The sequence below is a fragment of the Colletotrichum costaricense genome (genome assembly GCF_030867565.1).
Source record: "Colletotrichum costaricense strain IMI 309622 chromosome Unknown Scaffold_21.1, whole genome shotgun sequence".
Taxonomy (NCBI): Eukaryota; Fungi; Ascomycota; class Sordariomycetes; order Glomerellales; family Glomerellaceae; genus Colletotrichum; species Colletotrichum costaricense.
This window is the reverse complement of record NW_026848250.1, coordinates 713,517-732,827: the sequence shown is the minus strand read 5'-3', so window position 1 is coordinate 732,827 and position 19,311 is coordinate 713,517. Positions and strand designations below refer to the sequence as shown.

Genomic DNA, 19,311 nt, shown 5'->3' with positions numbered 1-19,311 from the left:
GGTCGATCGCTGAAGTTGAATTCCTGGACTGCCCGTCGTTCAGCTCCCGTCGTCTGCTCCAGATCCGCTGCCAGATCTGCGCGGCACGGAGTGTGGCTGTACAACACGGATACGACCGGAGAGGAGGGGCATGAGTCGAGTCAACTAGCACCGTCGCATTCCAGTCCTCGTGTTCAGTGGTACTGGCAGGTCTGGTCTGCCAATCGGCTCGGCCCTGCTGGGTTCATGTTCGATGAGCGATGCATTGTTCAGCAGTTGATGGCGGCCGCGCATTTGCTCCACGGCCTTTTCGCGTCTTGGCGGCTCCCTCTTCGATTGGGAATCTGAGGCGCAGGCGACAGACGCGATCGTGGCGGTGGCGGCGACGGGAAAATGAAATGCCGTTGTCGCGATAGAACATTCATGGTGTTGCGGAAAATTGAGATCAAACATTGAAGTAAGCTCTCAAGGTTAGGCGACTGTTTGAACGGTGCGCCACGAGACTCACACTCTGTTGACATTCCATTAATCTACGCACGAGAAGAAATTAGTAGAGAAGGATTCGGCACAGAGACTCCAAGCTCTGCTTTAGGTATCTTAAACATCATGACTTGAAAGTTGCTGCACGTGCTTTTGAATCCTAGGAAGATACAGATAATGCCGTCGTGTGAACTCTAAAAGAAAACATGCATCCTGGCAGTGTCGTTGAATTATAGTTGGTTTACATGACGTTTCTGGTATTTGTAGATCGCGGGAAGGACGCAGTCACATCGTCGGTAGTGGTTCAATCAATTGTGTCTCGCTTAGTTCTCGTCGTCCTCTCAGGATTGAGGAGCGGCCTGTCACCTAGGCGCCATGCAAGCGATGGCTGCAACACCATCGCTCCGAACCCATGCGGTCTATATGCTGGTTCGCTTCCAGCCGTGGCGGGCGATCAATTGCTGGGTAGTGGGCGAGATCCTTTTCGGATCCTCTATGTCCTCAGACTCAAGACAGCGACGGAGCCCATCCTTCCGGTGTGCCCGCTTGGGTAAAGCCGCGATGAAGCTTAGACCAAGTTGTCGCACTATTCTAGTATTTCAATCAAAGGAACTTTATGAATTGAGCATTATCAGAGAGGCAAGAGCATTGTTCGTGCTCTTTGGCCAGGTTAATGCTTTGATCAACTAGGCGCAATAGTTTCAAACCTAGGAAGTAAGATAACCACCGTTACTGACCGCATCAATTTCGCAAATTCTTGGCTTTCTCCTCGATGTAGTGGAAATACGTGGAAGAAGGAATTTACAATCAATATTGACATACAAGTTGTTCTTATGTGGTCAGACATTCGCTGTGCTGTGATCGACCTTGAGAGGTATCAGTCAGTTGCTGAGACTATGTGAGAGCTTACACAGCTTTACAATTTATTGGTCTCTTTAAGGCGGAGAACAAAAATTTCGAAAAAGTTCGACGAAGAACGACAGACGTAATTATTTAGAGAACGATTCGTAACCTGGAGGTTTCGGTGCGACTTAAGTTGCTACGATGGTACGAAATGGTGAGATTCTGCAAATACGGTCGTCCTGGAAGCCTATTCTCGAAGCAAGAAATATCTCCAAGAAAGGCGAATCTGATCGAGCACTCAGAGACTCTTTGAGAAGGCTCTCACAATCAGATGTCAAATTCGACTTCGCATTTGGCTTGTACATTTGATTTGTGGAAAGAACCAATATTAACCTGTCAAGTGTGACACTAGACCATCAACTCGCAAAACCCTTCTCAGAAAATTGTTCTTAATTTTGGACTCTGGGGTATTTTAGGACAGACCGAGTCGGACATACTTCCAGCTTACAATACTCGTAAGTAATCCATATTATATGCGGCTTCGTCATGACTGCAATGAATCAAAGTAAGTGAGGCTGGGTCTCCATAACCCTAAGTCCGCTGTCTCATGGTCTTCAGTTCGCGAGTGCAAATCAACAGGTTCAAAGTCTTAAAGCGTACTTGTTTTCATACCTCCTAGAACTCCAATCGCGATGTCTTTCGAGCTATCACTATGTCATGGTGTGATTTGACAAATTAGCTCTCGAGCCAGATGAAAGAATCACCTGAAAAGAGGATCTTTTTAAACCGTCGATTTGTGACAAATTACTTCCAATGTCGTAAGCGATTATGAGCAACCTCAATAGCAGGTTCTGTCGCTGATGGAAGCTTACTAGTACTCAACCACCGTAAATCGGGTGCGTAATGACATCAACTGAGATTGCATCGGTCTCTAAATCACTGAATTGGGGACATGATTGGAAAGAAAGAAGATGATCTGGCATCTTACACATAACTGTCACTGATAGCAGTCCGACTGGCCTTGTGACCGGGGAAACTAGACTAGGGAGAGGTCTGAAATGATGTACTGAGACTTATCGGATGGCCGCCGAAGTAATAACGTTTAACGTGTCTTACAAGATCCGGAGCCACGTGTACAAAGTCCTGAGCAAGTTGCAAAGATACTAACGATAAGGAAACCAAATTTACTGTCCTCAATCAACTGGTAGGCATCTGGAAGATAACCATGCTGCCTAACACTCTATGATGGAGAGATTTAGGAGCTCAAATTGGTGCCTAGTCCCCAAAGTTCGCGGCATTGCGACCATTCTCAAGGATGACTCGCTTTCATTGTTACTAATAAGGTTGCTAGGCCTTCAAAAGACTCGATAGAGCTGTGAGGGCACACATGTAGTCTGAGGTAAGAGCATTGTTCTCTAGCCTGAATTACCGCACAATGACTTCTCAAATAGGTTCATTCATTTTGTGTTCGGCAAGAAATAACAGCCTTTATTTTGTGAACGCAATGTTGCTACAAGAGCAAGCTGGGGAAACTCAATCGCGACTTTGTATGAAACACTCGACACCTCGCAAGATATTTCATTTTCTATGAGAAGTTCCTAAACTCAACCCAGAAGAGGCACTTGAGAGTCGATACACTACGTTTAGCGAAGACCGGCCAAAAGCTCGACTCTGTCACAGCCTCAAGAAAGACATGACTTTACTATGGCTTATAACGAATCAAGACTTCGTGTAAAACGCGTGGTTCGGAGCTATGGACAGTATCCCAAGCCAACCACACCAAGTCCGCCAACTTCACCAACTTCAGAGGCCCGATTCCCAGCACTTCTCCGCCTTCTCAAAGAGTTGCGCGACATGATCTATGAGTACCCAGACGCGGTTCCTCTACAAAATAGGCTCTGGGTTAACCTCAGTTACATCTACAGCGAGCCTCACTGGAAAAGGGTGGTCAGTCGCGTTTGTTCAAAGACAGCAGAAACTTGCCCTTGTCTGAGACCAACTCTTCCTCGTAACATAGGGAACAATACGAAACGAAGTCATGGACATCTTCTTTGCCAAGAACGACTTCCAATTTGAGCCGTCAACCTGGTTCTCCCTAGCCAACCTTAACAACCCGATATGAGACTGAGCCGGTTACGGACGCCATTGAGACTTCAGGACCTATGGAAGAAAAACATATCGCGTATCCGCAGGGTCAGCATCACTCTGAAGTGGGACGAGGCCTACCTTGCTGACGTCTCCTCAGCGCTTATACGAAATGCACATAAGTGAATCAGCTTACCATTTTCTTGCCGAAAATATATGTGACAACACAGGGCAAGGAAAAGCATTCTATTAAGGGAAACGAGGAGAGTCTAAACTCAATTGAACATATATAAGAAACGTACTTAACTCTCCATCAGCAGCTGAAATCAAATGAGCTGGCAGAGAAGATCTTGAATATTGAGTAGCAGAGGTGGTCCCGGCGACTAAATAACACTAGAGGTCGAGTAGTTGAGATACACTCAGGAATTGCCCGCAGGCCAAGTCAAAACTCTTCTCGAATGCCTGCACCAAGAATCATGACACGGGAGAAAGGAATTGAGTGCAATCGGTCGATGAAAGAATCTCGGGACTGAATTGAAAGAAAGTGAAGCATGGCTTCATGTCGCCTTGGGGGAAGTGGCACGAAATCCGACATACCGAACTTTGATCTCGGAGAGAGGAAGTCATTTCTCTTGACACGCAATGCCGGCATGAGAGTCAAAAACCTCCATACCTTCCCATTCCCAAAGATCGGATGAGAATCAGGCCGAAATGTAAGTGGGTGGGAGCACAATGCGCCGAGAAAGCGAGCACGTAATGCCGTGAGATGGGGCTCCGGCTCTAGACCTTAGAGCTTCAGACGGAACCAGGGAGCGGCTATTGCAGCGACGGCAGATATGATTCTCCCTAGGTCTCGGGAGGGGAAGAAGAGCGTAATTAATAGAAGGATCTAAGAAAGCGACAGACCGACGGAAGGAATCTAGACTTCAGACGGGCAGGAAATGAGACATGAGACGGATCTGAATGAATCAGCTCTGTTCGGAAGTCCGGCGAGCCTCGGGGCTGGGGAGGCTTGAGGAGATCATGTCATGAGATGAGTAGAGGATGAGGAAGACGAGGTGGAAGGACTTGTAAGTTGCCTGACTCGATAGCAGGCTGAGTCAAAGACGAGGGAGACCTTCTTAATACGGTTCCCGACCCTTCGCCGAGGCCAGATGTCGTGTGCATGGACGGAAGCCTCCGAGATCTGGCCGTCTGTCGCCAGCCGCGTCTTGGAGCGTCGAGAAATCTAAGCAATTTCGGTAGGACGATGACAGGGATACAATAGGCAGACGTATGGCTCACTGAAGATCTAGACCTATTGTTGTTTAACTTGTGTTAGGTTGACTTCAACTCTGGCTGAGGATGTATCGTTGGGTCGTGGTACGCCATTTCTGTGATCCGTTCCAGCCAAGACGGCTTGAATCTATTCCAAGATCACAGGAGTTGCAGCAGATTATTGATGTAGTCACCTCAAAAATAAACAGAATTTGGGAAAAGACTGGAGAGAAGCACAGATCAAACACAACTTCTTGGCACAGAAGCTGAAAAAAGAGAATTTCGCCCTGTCTCGGCTTGGCGGGCCTCGAACCGAAAGCTGGCAAGTGAAGCGTCTTGACTACGTTGGGAATCAAGCCTGGGATGTTCTCACCAGAGAGGAAAAAATGACCAGCTGGTTAGCTCCTTTGTAAGAGATGGACGGCACGTATTGCTCGGTCAAAAGGGCTGACAAGCCCGAAAAGGCAAGTTTTTCAGTGTTGTTGTTTGGTTGGACCGGGTCGAGACCCATAAGGTTTTGGAGTCGTCTCAGGAACCCCTGATGAGGCTGTTTGATCGATGCGATCTCGAAATCTGGGATTACCCAAATGGGATGGACTGCGGGCCCAGGGATGGCACAGATCCCTGACAGACCCTGACTTTTTGTGGCTGGACTGGACGTTGTCAATGGCGGTCAACCACTGACCTGCTGTTCTTGGTAGGCTAGAGAACCAATGCAATTTAGCCAGGACTACGGCAAGTCTTTTGCCGAAGTCGAAGGGGGAGGGAGGAATCGAGAAATAGGCGCTTCCGAAGCGAACGTCGCCGGTCCGGGGTTCAGTTAGCTTGCCAGGTCTCGCGTTGCATTCTACGGTGGCACCCATGTGAGTTGTGTTGATCTCTAGCCCGAGCGTCGCTGGGCGTGCAGTGGCTAGAGAGCCAGGAATGAAGAGATAATAAAGAGCGAGACTGGGAGCAGAGGCAATGGGTATGATGCAAGAGCCAAGTGAGACTGACAGCTGCCACTGAGCATAGAAAGTCAATCTGGATCGACGACAAGGGAGGACGCTATGAGCAAGCAAAAACACATAATGATTGATGAGTAATTCGGATCAGATTTCGTCAAGCCGCAGATCAACGAGATGTTTCTCGTTACAGTGAATTTGCAACATACTTTTCATCCCATTGAACATCATTTACGGGGAAACTGACATGTCTAAAGGACAAGCTCTAAATCTTTCGGGACTGGATGATCTGGGGAGGATATGTGAGGACCAGAGCCACGGGTTCAGTTAATTTATCGGACTTTTCGACCGGGAGGACTAACTCCCGCCCACAATACAAGCATTGGCGATAGATTACTTTTTAATTAAATGACCTACGTGCCACTGGGCCATGTGTGACACACAAAAGCGCTTGAGCATTTCAAACTCTCAGCCTCCCAGCAGCCACCCTCGGTGCCTGACGAGCTTAATGCTACGACTCGTACGAGGCAATGCAACCCAGCACCATTCTTTTTCGCACTGGTGCACCGCATGCTCTGACAGCTCTGTGCTGTAGGATGAGGTTGAGCTTGCCATCGGATGGCACTTGAGAAAAGACTCAACGTCGTCCCATCGCCCAAAGTCCTGGCTCTCTCGCGCGTCAGCATCATCAACCCAGCACAACTCTCCTTGAGCGTCGCAGAGCCCTCGAAACCAGCTCACTGTCGTCCTGTTCCCCTCTCACAGGACACAGTCCCTAAAACCCCGAGAGCATCATGTCGCAAGCCCCTCTCTCGTGGTAGCCGAAGCTGGGGGAACAAGCTAGACAGAAAGGAGCTGAATGGTGGACAATTGCCGGGTGCCCAAGTCAACCTCATGCCGCTTCCAAGTGGAGGCCCCATGATGGTGGATTCTATCTCACGATGCCGCGTTTTAAAGCGTGCCGGGGGGGTTTTAGGGTGCTGGAGAAGACTTCTTCCCTCGTCTTCCTCATCGCTTCGGCCCCGAAAGCAAAGAAAGATTGGAAAGCTACAGGGATGTGATGCGCTCGGCCCGGGGGACGTTAGGGGAACGTTGGGGGACGCTAATCCCTGAATGGCCCTCTGGCACATCACTGTTGCGCAGAGACCCCTTTCTTCGAATCCCTTCGCCTCCAGATGATCCATGCTGTTGGATTTTCTCCCCATTCAAACCATTCTTCTTTCGTCATTTTGGCTGCTTTTTAACCAGGGGCTCTAACTTAACTCTCTCGCTTCAAGCCGTCATCGCCCTGGCCTGAATCACTTGCGGTCACCGCAATCCCTTCAAGAAGGCCGGTTGGGCGCATGCAGAATCCGAAGCAACCATGAGTTGGCAGCAGGGCACCTCCCTGTCAATTCGGCCGTGTTCCCGAATAGAAGAGACTGGACGGAGGCGGCCATCCGAACCCCCATGCTCCCTGAGTGAATCCTCGATCCAGGCGACATGAGACAAACTGTGCGTGTGAGGCCAGTTGGGACGACACTTTGTAGCACGCGGACGACTTGGGCCACAGTGATGGCCGTGACGTCCTTGCCGCACCATGGCTATTTCATCCCATTATTCTAGTATGATCGTCGCTAAGGGGGTGGTCGGGGCCATGAGTAGTACTTTGCGGCACGTTGCGACCTCGACCTAGACACACTCTTCCACGAGGCGGCGTTTACTGATGGCTGAGCAAGACAGAAATCAGGCAGAGCAGGCTTGCCTTCTCGGTTACGATCCCATGTGTGAGAGAAAGCGGGAACGGCATCTAGAAGGGATGGGAAGAAGCCCGTCATGGGTTGTCATCGTCGCAGACTGTCTCGCCTTGCCCCATTCTTGCCTATGCGCGCAGTAAAAGAGCCGTGAGATAATGGAAACGACTGATCTGACATCAGACACACTCAGATCTATATAATAGTGATGATCCCACCTGTCATCCCAACTCTCTTTCCTTTCTTCCTCATCCAGCAACCAACAAGCATCCTTCTCTACTCTTCAATCTTTCAGTTCTGTGAACTTTTTTACGTTCTCGACACTCTTTCTTGTCCTGATCCAACTACACACCGCTAGCCGGTCTATTACAATCTTTTTCAACTTTTAACTTCTAAACCTCGTTCGATTCTTCGACACTCAGTAAACGTTGCTTCAATCAACCCTTCACAGCCTTTAAATCAGCAAACATGTCTTACTCCAAGATCCTTCTCATCTCTGCCGTTCTGGCCGCTGTCGAAGCCCGCTTCGGTCAGGAGCAGGTCCCCGTTCAAGCCGTCTCTTCTCTGCAGGCTGGCAACCCCGGTGAAGCTGCCACCCTCGCCGGAGGTATCCCGGGCGTTCTCCTTGCCGCCGCCGACCCTTGCGACAAGCTGACTCTCGCCGACAAGATTGCCGCCCTCGGCACTGGCGCCGATGTTCTCGAGGCTGCCAAGGGTGTCGTTGCCGCCGAGCAGAACTTCAATCCCTTCGTTGTCAGCGTCCCCAGCATCTGCGGCGATGCCTCTCTCCCCGCTACCGAGGCCCTCCGTGGCATCGTGCCCCTCGTCGACCCGGCCGTCACCGGATCCGATGCCGAGAACGCCAACTCGGCCACTTCTCTGCAGACCCCCTTTGATGCCACTGGCCTGTCTGTCGCAGAGGTGATGCAGGCTCAGGGCTTCTCCAACTTCACCATCAAGGGCCAGGCCGCTGGTGGTGCTGCTGCCGGAGGCAATGCCAACGCCGGCAACAACAATGGCAATGCCAACACTGGTAACGCCAACAACAACCAGAACAACGGCAGCCAGAACAACAACAACAACAACAACAATGCCGGCAATGCCAATGCCAACACCGGAAATGCCAACGCTGGAAGCTCCTGTGGCGGTGCCGCCAGCGGAAACGCCGGTGCGAGCAACAACACCGGTAACGCTAACACTGGCAACGCGAACAACAACAACAACAACCAGAACAACAACCAGAACAACAACCAGAACCAGAACGCCGGCAACAACAATGCCAACAACGGCAATGCCAACACTGGAAACGCCGGCAACGCCAACAATGGTGGAGCTGCCACCGGTGCCGCTGACTTCGGAAAGTGCACTCCCACTATCGACTTCCAGCTTGGCCGTGCCGGCCGCAAGGCTGACGAGGGAACCTTCCTGCCTACCGACGCTCTCGTTGCCCAGGGTCAACAGGATGCCCTCAACCCCAACATCATCATCAACCGCGTCTGCGATCAGCTCACTAACGTCTGCGAGGCCAACGATGCTGCCAAGACCCAGTGCCTGGACGCCAAGGCTCAGATTCTGGCCTCCGGTGACAAGAGCGCAGCTGTTGCTACCACCTTCAACGGTCTCCTCGGATTCTAAGCGGAGAAGTAGCTGGCGGAATGGAGGAGTCCTCAAGGGATTTGTTTTCTTTTGTCTCTATAATTTTCATACCGGTCTAAAAATACCGAGGAGCATGGCATATGTATCTTACGACAAAAGGGACTCTGGAGCTTGGTTTCACATGGCTGGGTTTGGCTGTCTTTGGACATGGTAGCTGGGTGTTCACGAGTAGGATGTTTGAATAAATTGGCTTGCCCGAACTAGTGTCCCACCTCATGAAATGTACTCGATGCGACATGCTTTCTGTGAAGCAACTTGATGCTTCTCGTTTACTCCTTAAGTCCATATATCTTGGCCTACCTTATGTAAGTTGTTGGCTGAAGGGCGCTCTCTGGACTCTAAAATCGTCGGTGAAGCTCGGTGAGATTAAGCTTCAACGGGTCCACGTGCCAAGCGAGATGAAGAAGCACCGGCTCTGCAGACGGTGCCCCTTTAGCGCAAAATTTTGTTGTCTCCTTTGACGAATGACTCGGCTTGGTCAAGTGGCTCTTACCCACCCCTGACCCCCTCTCACCGACAATTTGTGAGCTGTGAAAAGGTTGAAAGGTTCCAAATGTTGTGTTGACGGCAAAGTGTTTGACAGGCGTTTTGTGCGAATTTTTGCTACTGTTTCCTCTCGGGAAGTGGCCAAGGGAAAGGTTGAGTGAGTAATTAAGAGTTGACGACAGCAAAACCAAGTCGGCCTTGGCTGCGCAGATCTACTGAACTTGGCAATCGCGATTTGGAAAGTCTAATCTATTTGCCGGCTCGGCGTTCAAGGGTATCGACGACCTCCTGGTTGAGATGTCAACACTCACAATGCCACAATCTGCGACGAATTCTCGTCAACGCTACCAAGATGAAGAAAACTCATCCAAGAGCGGGCTCCGAGCATTTTCACCACCTCTCAACTTCATAACACTGCATTATGCATACTTTATCGGCACGACGCTCCTCGCATCGGCAATCTTCTACGCCTCGTCAAATCCACACGGCAGCATCAGCTATGTCGACTCGCTTTTTCTCGTCATCTCTGCCATGACGGAAGCCGGACTCAACACGGTCAACCTCAGCGAGATGACTGTGTGGCAACAGGTAATGCTATGGCTGCTTATCATTATCGGCAGTTCTGTTTGGGTATCGATATGGACGGTCGTGGCGAGGAAGCATGTCTTTGAAAAGAGCTTGCGGGTGGTCGCTCGTGCCCAGAAAGAAGGAAGCCGGCATGATTGGGGCCTACCAGCCTCCAATAACAGTGTTGCTGCGGCTCAGGAGAAAGGAGCTGCGAGTGGCACCGGCTTGATTGATGTAGATACATCATCTCAACCTCGAACTGTGGGTAATAACATTACTATCGTTACCACTGGAAATATCACCCACCGTTCAACACCTTCGACCCTCTCAGACAAGACACCTACTCGACCTTGGCTATCCTTTCTCAGCGCTTCCAAGGAGGGCCGCAACTCCCAGTTCCACTCCCTAACGGGGCCCGAACGCTCCCGTCTGGGAGGCCTTGAATACCGGGCCCTTCACCTCTTGTCCATCGTGGTCCTCCTGTATTCGGTGCTCTGGCAACTACTAGGAAGTCTTGCTCTCGGAGCCTGGATTGCGAACAATATGCCGACAGTCGCAACATCCAATGGTGCGAACCCGTGGTGGGCCGGCATATTCTTCGCCGTCTCAGCATTTAATAACTCGGGGATGTCATTGCTGGACGCCAACGTAGTGCCATTCCAGCAGGCATATTTCGTGCTCATAACCATGGGCTTACTCATCCTCGCGGGCAACACGGCATATCCGCTGTTTCTGAGACTCGTCTTCTGGGCAGCGTTGAAAACACTTCGTGCAACGACCACCGAGGAAAAGTTGGCCGAGCTGAAGAGCACATTGGAGTTCATCCTGAAGTACCCGCGTCGAGTTTACACCAATCTTTTCCCATCGCGACCGACGTGGTGGCTTTTATTCATGGTCCTCATGACGAATGGCATTGACTGGATGGCATTTGAGGTTCTCAATATCGGTAACCCGGTTATTGAAGCTATTCCTGCCGGGGCTAGAGTGCTGGACGGTTTATTCCAAGCTTTAGGTATGTCCCCCTTTCCCATCCACTACGAAAAAGACAGCTACTGACTGAGTCGTAGCTGTCCGCTCTGGAGGTTTCTACGTCATCCCAATAGCCTCCGCCTATCCAGGGCTGCAGGTACTGTATGTGATCATGATGTACATCTCCGTGTATCCTGTGGTGATCACTATGCGGCACTCCAACGTCTACGAAGAGCGGTCTCTAGGAATCTACGACGACGATGAACCATCTCCAGTCTCTTCCCACCCGGGCGCGAAAAAGGATCCAAGCAGTACCGGTATTTTGACACACTTTCTACGCGAGAATCTAAGCTTTGCTGGTGTTGGTGCTGCAAAAACCGAGAAGAGAGGCAGCGGATTTGAAACTCGAATGAGTTTCGTGAACCAGCAAATCCGTGGTCAACTAGCACACGATCTGTGGCTTCTCGCACTGGCTGTTCTCATCATCGTAACTATAGAGACGTCACACTTTCTGGAAGATCCGGTGCACTTTTCGGTTTTTAATGTCATATTTGAAGTGGTTTCTGGGTACGGCTGTGTTGGTATATCTGTTGGGCTTCCTAAAGATGCCATGAGTTTCTCTGGAGGATGGCATCCCGGGAGCAAACTAGTCTTATGCCTCGTTATGTTGAGAGGGCGTCATCGAGGTTTACCTGTGGCCCTGGACAGGGCTGTGCGATTGCCTGGACAGAGGCTGTTGGAGGAGGAAGAGGAAGATTGGAGACTGAGAGGGGCTAGGAACAGGCATGGAGTGGCGTGAAAGGCTGCAAAATGGAAAAGCTATACATGTTACACGCATACTTCATTTGCAGAGGAATAGTAAAGAATCGGAGGGTCCGTCGAAAGGACCAGACCTTTATCCCTGTCAGCCTTGCGCGGGCGTACTTGTACATTCAAACTTGCAAACGAACCTTTGCTACAGTGTTTCGAATATTTCTAAGGCCGTAATTCTATGAAACTTTGAGGCGAAGCACATAGTCATGAGCCGTTTATTTACAGTACTTCTAAAGGCTGGGTGAATGTACACGACTACCCACGTCTCCTAAGTACCGATTCTAAGGAATCCCCAATTGCCTTTCACCTCAACTTTGCGTGAATCAGTCCGAGTCTCCACGGTCGCATTTCCCTTGAAGTTGGAGGGATACACGAGGGGCTACCGGAGTGACACACTTCGGGATGTACGACGCCACAGAGCCGGGAACGGTTAAGCAAAGACGTAATGTCGCAGCCACATGATCATCACCAAGACACAGCTGAGATAACTGTCTAGGAAGGAAAGGTGGCCTGAAAAAGAACAACCTCGACTCACAAGGAGATCTTTGAGATGTACTGGGTAGAGCCGTTGACTTGGGACGCCTCTGTCAAACTGTTTCTTTGAGACCTGCCATCAGCCAACCAAATAATAAAAGTCAGAGAACTCAATGCATCTTAATGGACATAGGTATAAGTTGCTGCCTAAGATGTATCATTGGGATGTTGGCACGCTAATGATCTCCTCGGGCGGCACTCGTCAGCGCCCCCCGTTTTCGTACCGGTCAAACGGCTCTGACCAGCGATGTTGGCTCACGCGGTGGCTGTGACGCCTTGAACGCCACGTGAGTCCTCAAGTTTAGGTCTTTCTGGTCTGAAAAGCAGACCCAAGAACGTAGAATAGAGACTAAGGTATGGAATGAAAGAACTTCCACACTGCGACACAACTATCAAAACCTGCCCGAGGCGATCAGATCATATAGCTTGTGTGACTTGCTTGTCATAGTGAGAAGCTTCCTTCTCCTTCTTCGAGATTTCGCCAAACCTACGTTTTTCAGTGCGAAGTTGGCACATAAGTAGCTTCCACGAATAAAACCATAGGGGTCATGGTTTGATGTAGAAACAACCAAAACCTCAAGGATTAAGCTTCTTAAGCATGAGAGAGAAGATTGACACGCGACGCTATACGTTTCTAATAGACTGTAACTGTCGCAAGCTACTATCATTCTCACTACTGTGAATGGACATCAGGCTGGGCAAGCTATTGACCTTAGTCGCGTTAAATGCGTCTATCATCTTATCAGTATACTGGCATGCGTACGCAAGAAAAAGCTACGTTACTTGCTCCTCATGGTTATCAAAGAAACTCATGATAGGCACCCACTCAGAAAATGCGCCTCTGAATCAAGACCAGCTATGCCATGGACCAATGAGAAACAGAGCGCTTCCCGAGAACAGCGGTCAGTCCGTTTTCGACGTTACACCATTCAGTTAGACACTACTGTTTTCAAAAGCACAAGGCTCATAATTGGCTAGAGGTCAATAGATGTGGAGGCCAATGTCTTAAGGTGCCTCACGTTTGATGCAAAGGCGGACTGGTTAGACAGAGGGGACACTAGGAGGAGAGTGGCTTGGCATAAGGTTACTACTCAATCAGCCCACCTCCCTCAGGAACATAAGCTCGGACAAAGCAAAAAGTTTCTGAAAGAAATCGAAATGGATTTTCTGTTGTCTCTGTTGCTTGCGCACTGGCTTGAATACTGTGCAGACGGTGGTGTTTGGAGGCTCAATTACCTTCCCTTACATTGCCAAGTTGTCTTAATATTGGAAACAGTAATAAATACTCTCAACTCCGCTTTAGTAGTTAGAGTTGATTCTCCACCTATCAAGTTCTCAATTGAACCTCTATATCGAAAACAAGTGGACTCCATCATTCGGAATAGAATTACCACGCATATACCTGCAGCGGTCATCATTCGAGAATATCGTAAGTCTTGTGCTCGTCTTCAAAGTTTAAGCTCACTCGAGAATTCTTCTTCTATGAAGATAGAATTTACAGATACTTTTGGCTTAAATGGACCGAACTCTAACATACTCTTAACTCCAGGACCCAGTACTACCGTTTCAGAGCAGAACTCGATGGAAATACCTCGAAAAATCCTTGCCCATCGACAGTTGGATAACACTGTTTCTGCAGTAGTGAGGGCCGTGATCTGTCTTATCGTTGTTCTCGATGGCCACGTCCTAACCTTGTCATCAACAATTCGCCGAGTAACTACCTTGATGTTGTGTATCGATATGATCACGGAGTTTCGGAACGGTTTTCGAAAGTCAAAAGGCGGCGATAGAACCCGGATCGATACTCAAACGGGGTTCTATTACGCTTCAGCTATATGGATCGCGGTCTTTGATAACGACAATTCTCTTTGGAATTTCAAAATCATCCAAATTTTGGTGGTTTTGGGCGACATGTGCCAGCAAAAGAAAACTGGGACCACTCATGGAGCGTCAATCATGGTACTGTTTCTATTTGCGAACCATCATATACCTTTTCAACTGGTAAGTATTCAAATTAGTGGAACGCTGCCGTTATAAACAAGATGTTAACTTTTGAAGCAGGATGATAGTCCTGGAGACTCATCCCTTTCGGACCTGCATCGAAGAGATGTCTTTCTCGAGTTGTGCAAGTCCAATACAACACAAGAAGCTACTGGTGAGTGGCCTCCTTAACTTCCTTTCTATCTCTAACTGTGAACTTGATGTTTAACCCCTTTCATATTCCCGTTATGATGATGCTGCTATGCGTATTCAAACAAGCCGTCTTTGTTTCCCGCCTAGAGTCGTGCAATCAAGATAGACTGTGCTAACTCACTCCTTAGGTGAAAAGCGTGCAGGTGAAGGCTGGACTCGTTCAGAATTTACATCTCTGATGTCAACAATTGTAACGCCCCTTGTGGGACCGGCTGTGGGAGCGTTCTGGGGCTCAATCTTCGCCTTTGCAAGCCCCAAAATTTTGCAGAAGATATGTACAGCGTTGAAAGATTGGCAGATGTCTAGACCAGTGACATCAGGAGCCCATTGGGCAATGGACTCCGCGCGACCAATCATTCCGCCTAGCCCTTCACAGATGGAAGCCGGCACTCGGATTATAGCCATGCAAAACGTTCATCCCAGCATACACGTCCTTCCACCGCCTGCAACGGCAAGTCGCTCACATCCTATAATTTGATTCAGCAGCTAATCTCCGAGGGATCAGATCAGGGCTTCAAGGAGCCGCACATTCTTTGGCCGCTGGTGAGCGAGATTCATTACAGCTGAGCATCAGGGCGCGTCGATTTTGGTCATTCATCGATTATTCTGTGATGTAAATTAGTCCTTCTAGCTGTTTTTCTTCTTAGACGATGTGATAGATCATTTATACGTTCTTTGCTAATGTATCGTTTTCAATCTACGCGAAAAATATCTTATCTGGGGTAGAACACATTCGCCGGCCACTCTCAGACTTATACCAAGGATGATTTATTCAATACTTGCATTCATCCTGTCCCCCCGTCCAACGACACTGGTCTAACGGCCAAAAATGACATGGCTATCTGAAATGCTCCATATCTAAGTAAAAATTCTCTCTCACTTATCATCTCCTTTCCTCCCGAAATTTGCAAGTCTCATTCTTGTGGCGTACGAGATTATCATCTCTTGTAAATCCCTCACCGCAGTCGGTACACGTGTGCTTCTTCGGATTTTCCCTTTTCTTGTGCAAGGCGTCTCTATGTCGTTCTAGATCTTTCGGGGCAGCGAATCTCTCTGGACACAGTGTTGGAAATGCCCTGGGCATGGGGAAAAGACATTGATAAGGCCTCAGGTGTTTGTCTCGGTGTCTCCTGAATTAAGTTATTACACTTCCTGGACTGTTGGGGCCCATGTGGATTACTCACGTAAGATCCCCGGGTTGTTCGAATACCTCTCCACAAGGCTCGCACACATGTTGGATCTCATATGCCATTTGAGCAGCCCGGGCCGTTGCCTCTTCATCAGTCATACCTAAACCCACCGGAACCTGCGATTGCCGCTCACCAAATGGGGGGTTTCCCCATGGCGGCAATCCACCCTCAGGAGCCTAGAGCCCTGAAGATGTGTTTCCAGAAGTACATGTATGGCCAAGAGAGGCGAGGTGATGAGCTTGGTTAGTCAGGGCAGGCCTGTGGAAAGTATTGGGGAGGCCGAGTGCGCCATGAGATGCCAAACCAAATTCGTATAAGTGTTGGTCGTCCTCAGAGACAGCCTCCAACTGCCATGCTGTGTTCAAAGAATAGAAAATGTCCTCTGTCTCGCCATCATCAATCTCCACGCGCTGCATTTTGACGAACACAAGTCCTGTTGCACACATATGGGGATCAGGAGAGCCCTCGGTTCAGGATGGGCGAGGGTACATACGTCCACGGCCTGATTTGGCGACAGCTTAGGTCAGGGCAGTAATGCCGTTGGTGTACAGATGATTTCGTATCTATTCCTTCGGTTTTCTGGGTTGAGTCAATGGTCACTCGTGAGAAAGGCCCCCCGCAGTAGCTGAAATTATAGGGTGGTGATACATACTAGTCCAATGATGCACAAGTGATTTGGGAAAACGGTATGTGAGGTATTGGTGAAGATAGCAAAGCCCCAAAAATCCAGGGAATCCCGATTTAAATGTGCGCAATACAGCAGTCTTTCCAATGAAGTCCCCGTTTCCTCTTGCGTCCCGCAGTCAGTACGTATCAGATCTGTCCTCACAAGCTGTTGTGTATCGTTTGCTCCTCGCTTGTTGCTGGAGTGATGCCATGCACTGATAGACCTTCCAGCATAATCAATAGTGGGGATTTGGGATCACTCGTAGTCTCCTTCAATACTTAGTAAGGTCGCTATTGATGGTGTTGTCAGCCTGCTTCGTGAAGGCAAGGAAATAAAGTCCCACAAGGACGCTCGGCCAACCATTGGTCGCTGCAGCACGAACGCGCATAGTTATTGTCATCTGCCTCTTTCTGTTAGGCTAGCTTAGAAAGCCTTGAAGTTGGCCTCCCGCATTAGCTTGAGAAATGTGCATGAATGTCAGCCAATTAGAGCAAGCCTTGCGCGGAAGGGGGGCGGTTTAGGGTGCATCCAAGTTGAATCCAGTGCGACTGACTTGTCAGTTCATTGACTGGAAGCCATTTTTGAACCCGATCAATGGTCTAGGTGTCCTTCTAAATGAATTTAAACAAAGTATGGTTTTTATTAACTTCAAGACGGGTTTGCTGGTGGGTGAGGACGTCAAGTGGGAGCTACTCAAGCAGAGAGAACAGCATCATTCTGACCGGGCTGACTATGTCCTGAACGCGCAACGGGATCAGAACTTGAAATCTAATGTGAATGAATGGATTACATAGGGGTATCGAGATTTCATGAAGTTTGGGAAAATATCTCAATGTGAATATTTATATTGCCTCATTACCAGCATCCAGGATATTCATAAAATGGCTTGGGAGAGCTGAAAATATTCAAGACGAGTTTCAAGTAGCAACGTCATAGTCAACATATCAATTTATGAACGCGCACTATAACAAAATATTTAAAGCAATACGAACGCATTGCCTGAATAATGAATCCGTAGCAAAAGCAAAGCCGCTTTAACCCATGAATTGATGTTGCTTTTGCCGATGGCGGTACAGGTTATCGGCCCTTGTGAATGTTTCGGTGCACTCAGGACAATCAAATTCATCCCTTCCAATGCCATGAGTGGCCTTGTGTCGGTCCAAACCCTTCTTATCCGCAAATCTTGCAGTGCAATTCTCAACTGTACAAGCGCATGGCTTGCTATGCTTCCTCATGTGGCGACTGAAGATCTAATGTCAGCGATACCGTGCAGGCATGAAAGCAGTGAGGTGTGTGAACCTACTTGAGCTCATGCTTCTTCTCATAGCTTCTAGTACAGTTTGGGTCCCCGGTACAAACGAAAGGAAGTTGATGCGGTTGTTGTGGAGGATTAGACTCAAGAGGCAGAGCGGCGGCGGTATGCAGGGGGGTCCGGACCGCCTCCTGAGCGTACATTTCGGCGTCCATATCGTTCCAGACGTCTAGTCCCTGTGATGGTAGCTGGTGGGAACTGACCCCGTGCGAAGATCCACCCCGAAACGCCTAGAGCGCTTGAGATGCGGCTCCAGGAGACTGATAGTCAGATTGCGCGGCGTAATAATTGGGGCTGAACGAGCTCGTTTGCGTGTGAGATAACAGTGAAGGGTCGATGGGATCGTCAGAAGTAGGGGCGTAGGCGTCGTTTACGTAACCACCAGTGGTGGGCAGCCAACCCCATGGCTCATTGGCCCTAGAATAGTCGTGGGTTACCCGAGAGGTTCCGTTGTGTTGAGACTCTCGAGGCATGACAGTATTTGAACTTGATTTTGGGTCTTCGGGGCAGTATTCAGTACTCAGATGATTCTGTAGGCTCTCTCTTTCGTATCTCTGTACGTGACCTAGAGCAAACTTGGTTAAACAACCGCGGCAGCAGTGTCTTGACTTCTCGAAGATTACATACCTCTGGGTGCCCCAAAGAAAGTCCAAAATAAGGTACCAAAACGATTAATCTTTGCCCGGCGGATAATATCGAACTCAAGCTGACGAGGTGTTATTAGCAAAGGCCTCCCGCAGTGTTTTCGCGGTTCCACAGCGATGAATACATGTATCCGCAACCAGAACCAAAGAGTTTGACACCCAATTCAGATAAACGTTGTGAAAATGTGTCAGTCAGTACTCACAGATTTCCTATCACAAATTTATCTTCCGATACTTACAAGTCTTCTCAGACAAGTTGAGATAATACAGCGATGGATAGCGTGCATGAACTACTATGCCAGGAAAAGACGACTGCGCTCAACTCATCGTATTCAACATGAAAGCGTGGATAGTGCCATCTGTGGTGGATTTGATCAGAAATAGAGGCCCCTTTTAAAGTATTTGCATCTTTCAGAGATCGAATATCTATGTAATGTTGAACAGCTTGATTAGAGGAACTCGGCTTTTACACTTCTTTCTTTTTCTTCCAACTTCTCTAGACATGCTCGTTACCTGTTCCCTCCAGCAGCGAATCATTCATCGCCCGACGTTCGACCCAAGCGGCACAACTTGCGCATGCTGCCAAGATTGGCTAGAGTGTTGCCTATACGTCCAAAGCACGTCGTCTTAGTGGAGAAAGAATTCGGTGAACCTGTCGTATGCGGATGGCTCGATGAGATGGGACTAACGTACTTGCAGCCGGTTGCAGGTCAGGATGCGGGAGGCCAACCGTCCTCACGATCACGTTGACCAATTAGCATGAAGTGGAGGGCTCTACTGAGGCCTCAAAGTTGTTGGAACATTCAGGCGACCGGTTTGCTGCCTAACTAGATAAGTAACCCACAGAAGATATTCGGGGTGACATCAGGACGCCTTGCAATATGCCTCAAAGGATGTTACCAGCCTTGGGCATTAGCAGTCGCTCCTCCTGGCTCGAATGACACCATGGTTCAACAGCA

General features: G+C 49.1%; 7 protein-coding genes across 7 annotated transcripts; 3 read left to right on the top strand and 4 right to left on the bottom strand.

Moving 5' to 3' along the window:
- Positions 1–3,829: 3,829 nt before the first annotated feature.
- On the bottom strand, positions 3,830–4,039 carry CCOS01_14768 (uncharacterized protein; the record flags this gene model as incomplete). The annotated part of the gene is made up of 1 exon (XM_060462911.1): positions 3,830–4,039. The coding sequence occupies one exon, from the start codon at positions 4,037–4,039 to the stop codon at positions 3,830–3,832; it is 210 nt and encodes a 69-aa protein (XP_060306742.1).
- Positions 4,040–7,789: 3,750 nt separating this feature from the next.
- Positions 7,790–8,956, top strand: CCOS01_14767 (uncharacterized protein; the record flags this gene model as incomplete). The annotated part of the gene is made up of 1 exon (XM_060462910.1): positions 7,790–8,956. The coding sequence occupies one exon, from the start codon at positions 7,790–7,792 to the stop codon at positions 8,954–8,956; it is 1,167 nt and encodes a 388-aa protein (XP_060306741.1).
- Positions 8,957–9,760: 804 nt separating this feature from the next.
- CCOS01_14766 (cation transporter) lies at positions 9,761–11,798 on the top strand (the record flags this gene model as incomplete). The annotated part of the gene is made up of 2 exons (XM_060462909.1): positions 9,761–11,042; positions 11,098–11,798. 2 exons carry the CDS (start codon positions 9,761–9,763, stop codon positions 11,796–11,798), a joined length of 1,983 nt encoding a protein of 660 aa, XP_060306740.1.
- Positions 11,799–13,504: 1,706 nt separating this feature from the next.
- Positions 13,505–15,086, top strand: CCOS01_14765 (uncharacterized protein; the record flags this gene model as incomplete). The annotated part of the gene is made up of 5 exons (XM_060462908.1): positions 13,505–13,775; positions 13,896–14,347; positions 14,405–14,501; positions 14,668–14,990; positions 15,045–15,086. 5 exons carry the CDS (start codon positions 13,505–13,507, stop codon positions 15,084–15,086), a joined length of 1,185 nt encoding a protein of 394 aa, XP_060306739.1.
- Positions 15,087–15,422: 336 nt separating this feature from the next.
- On the bottom strand, positions 15,423–15,623 carry CCOS01_14764 (uncharacterized protein; the record flags this gene model as incomplete). The annotated part of the gene is made up of 1 exon (XM_060462907.1): positions 15,423–15,623. One exon carries the CDS (start codon positions 15,621–15,623, stop codon positions 15,423–15,425), a length of 201 nt encoding a protein of 66 aa, XP_060306738.1.
- A 282-nt stretch (positions 15,624–15,905) lies between these two features.
- Positions 15,906–16,145, bottom strand: CCOS01_14763 (uncharacterized protein; the record flags this gene model as incomplete). The annotated part of the gene is made up of 1 exon (XM_060462906.1): positions 15,906–16,145. The coding sequence occupies one exon, from the start codon at positions 16,143–16,145 to the stop codon at positions 15,906–15,908; it is 240 nt and encodes a 79-aa protein (XP_060306737.1).
- A 1,285-nt stretch (positions 16,146–17,430) lies between these two features.
- CCOS01_14762 (uncharacterized protein) lies at positions 17,431–17,863 on the bottom strand (the record flags this gene model as incomplete). The annotated part of the gene is made up of 2 exons (XM_060462905.1): positions 17,431–17,638; positions 17,700–17,863. The coding sequence occupies 2 exons, from the start codon at positions 17,861–17,863 to the stop codon at positions 17,431–17,433; spliced, it is 372 nt and encodes a 123-aa protein (XP_060306736.1).
- Positions 17,864–19,311: the final 1,448 nt, after the last annotated feature.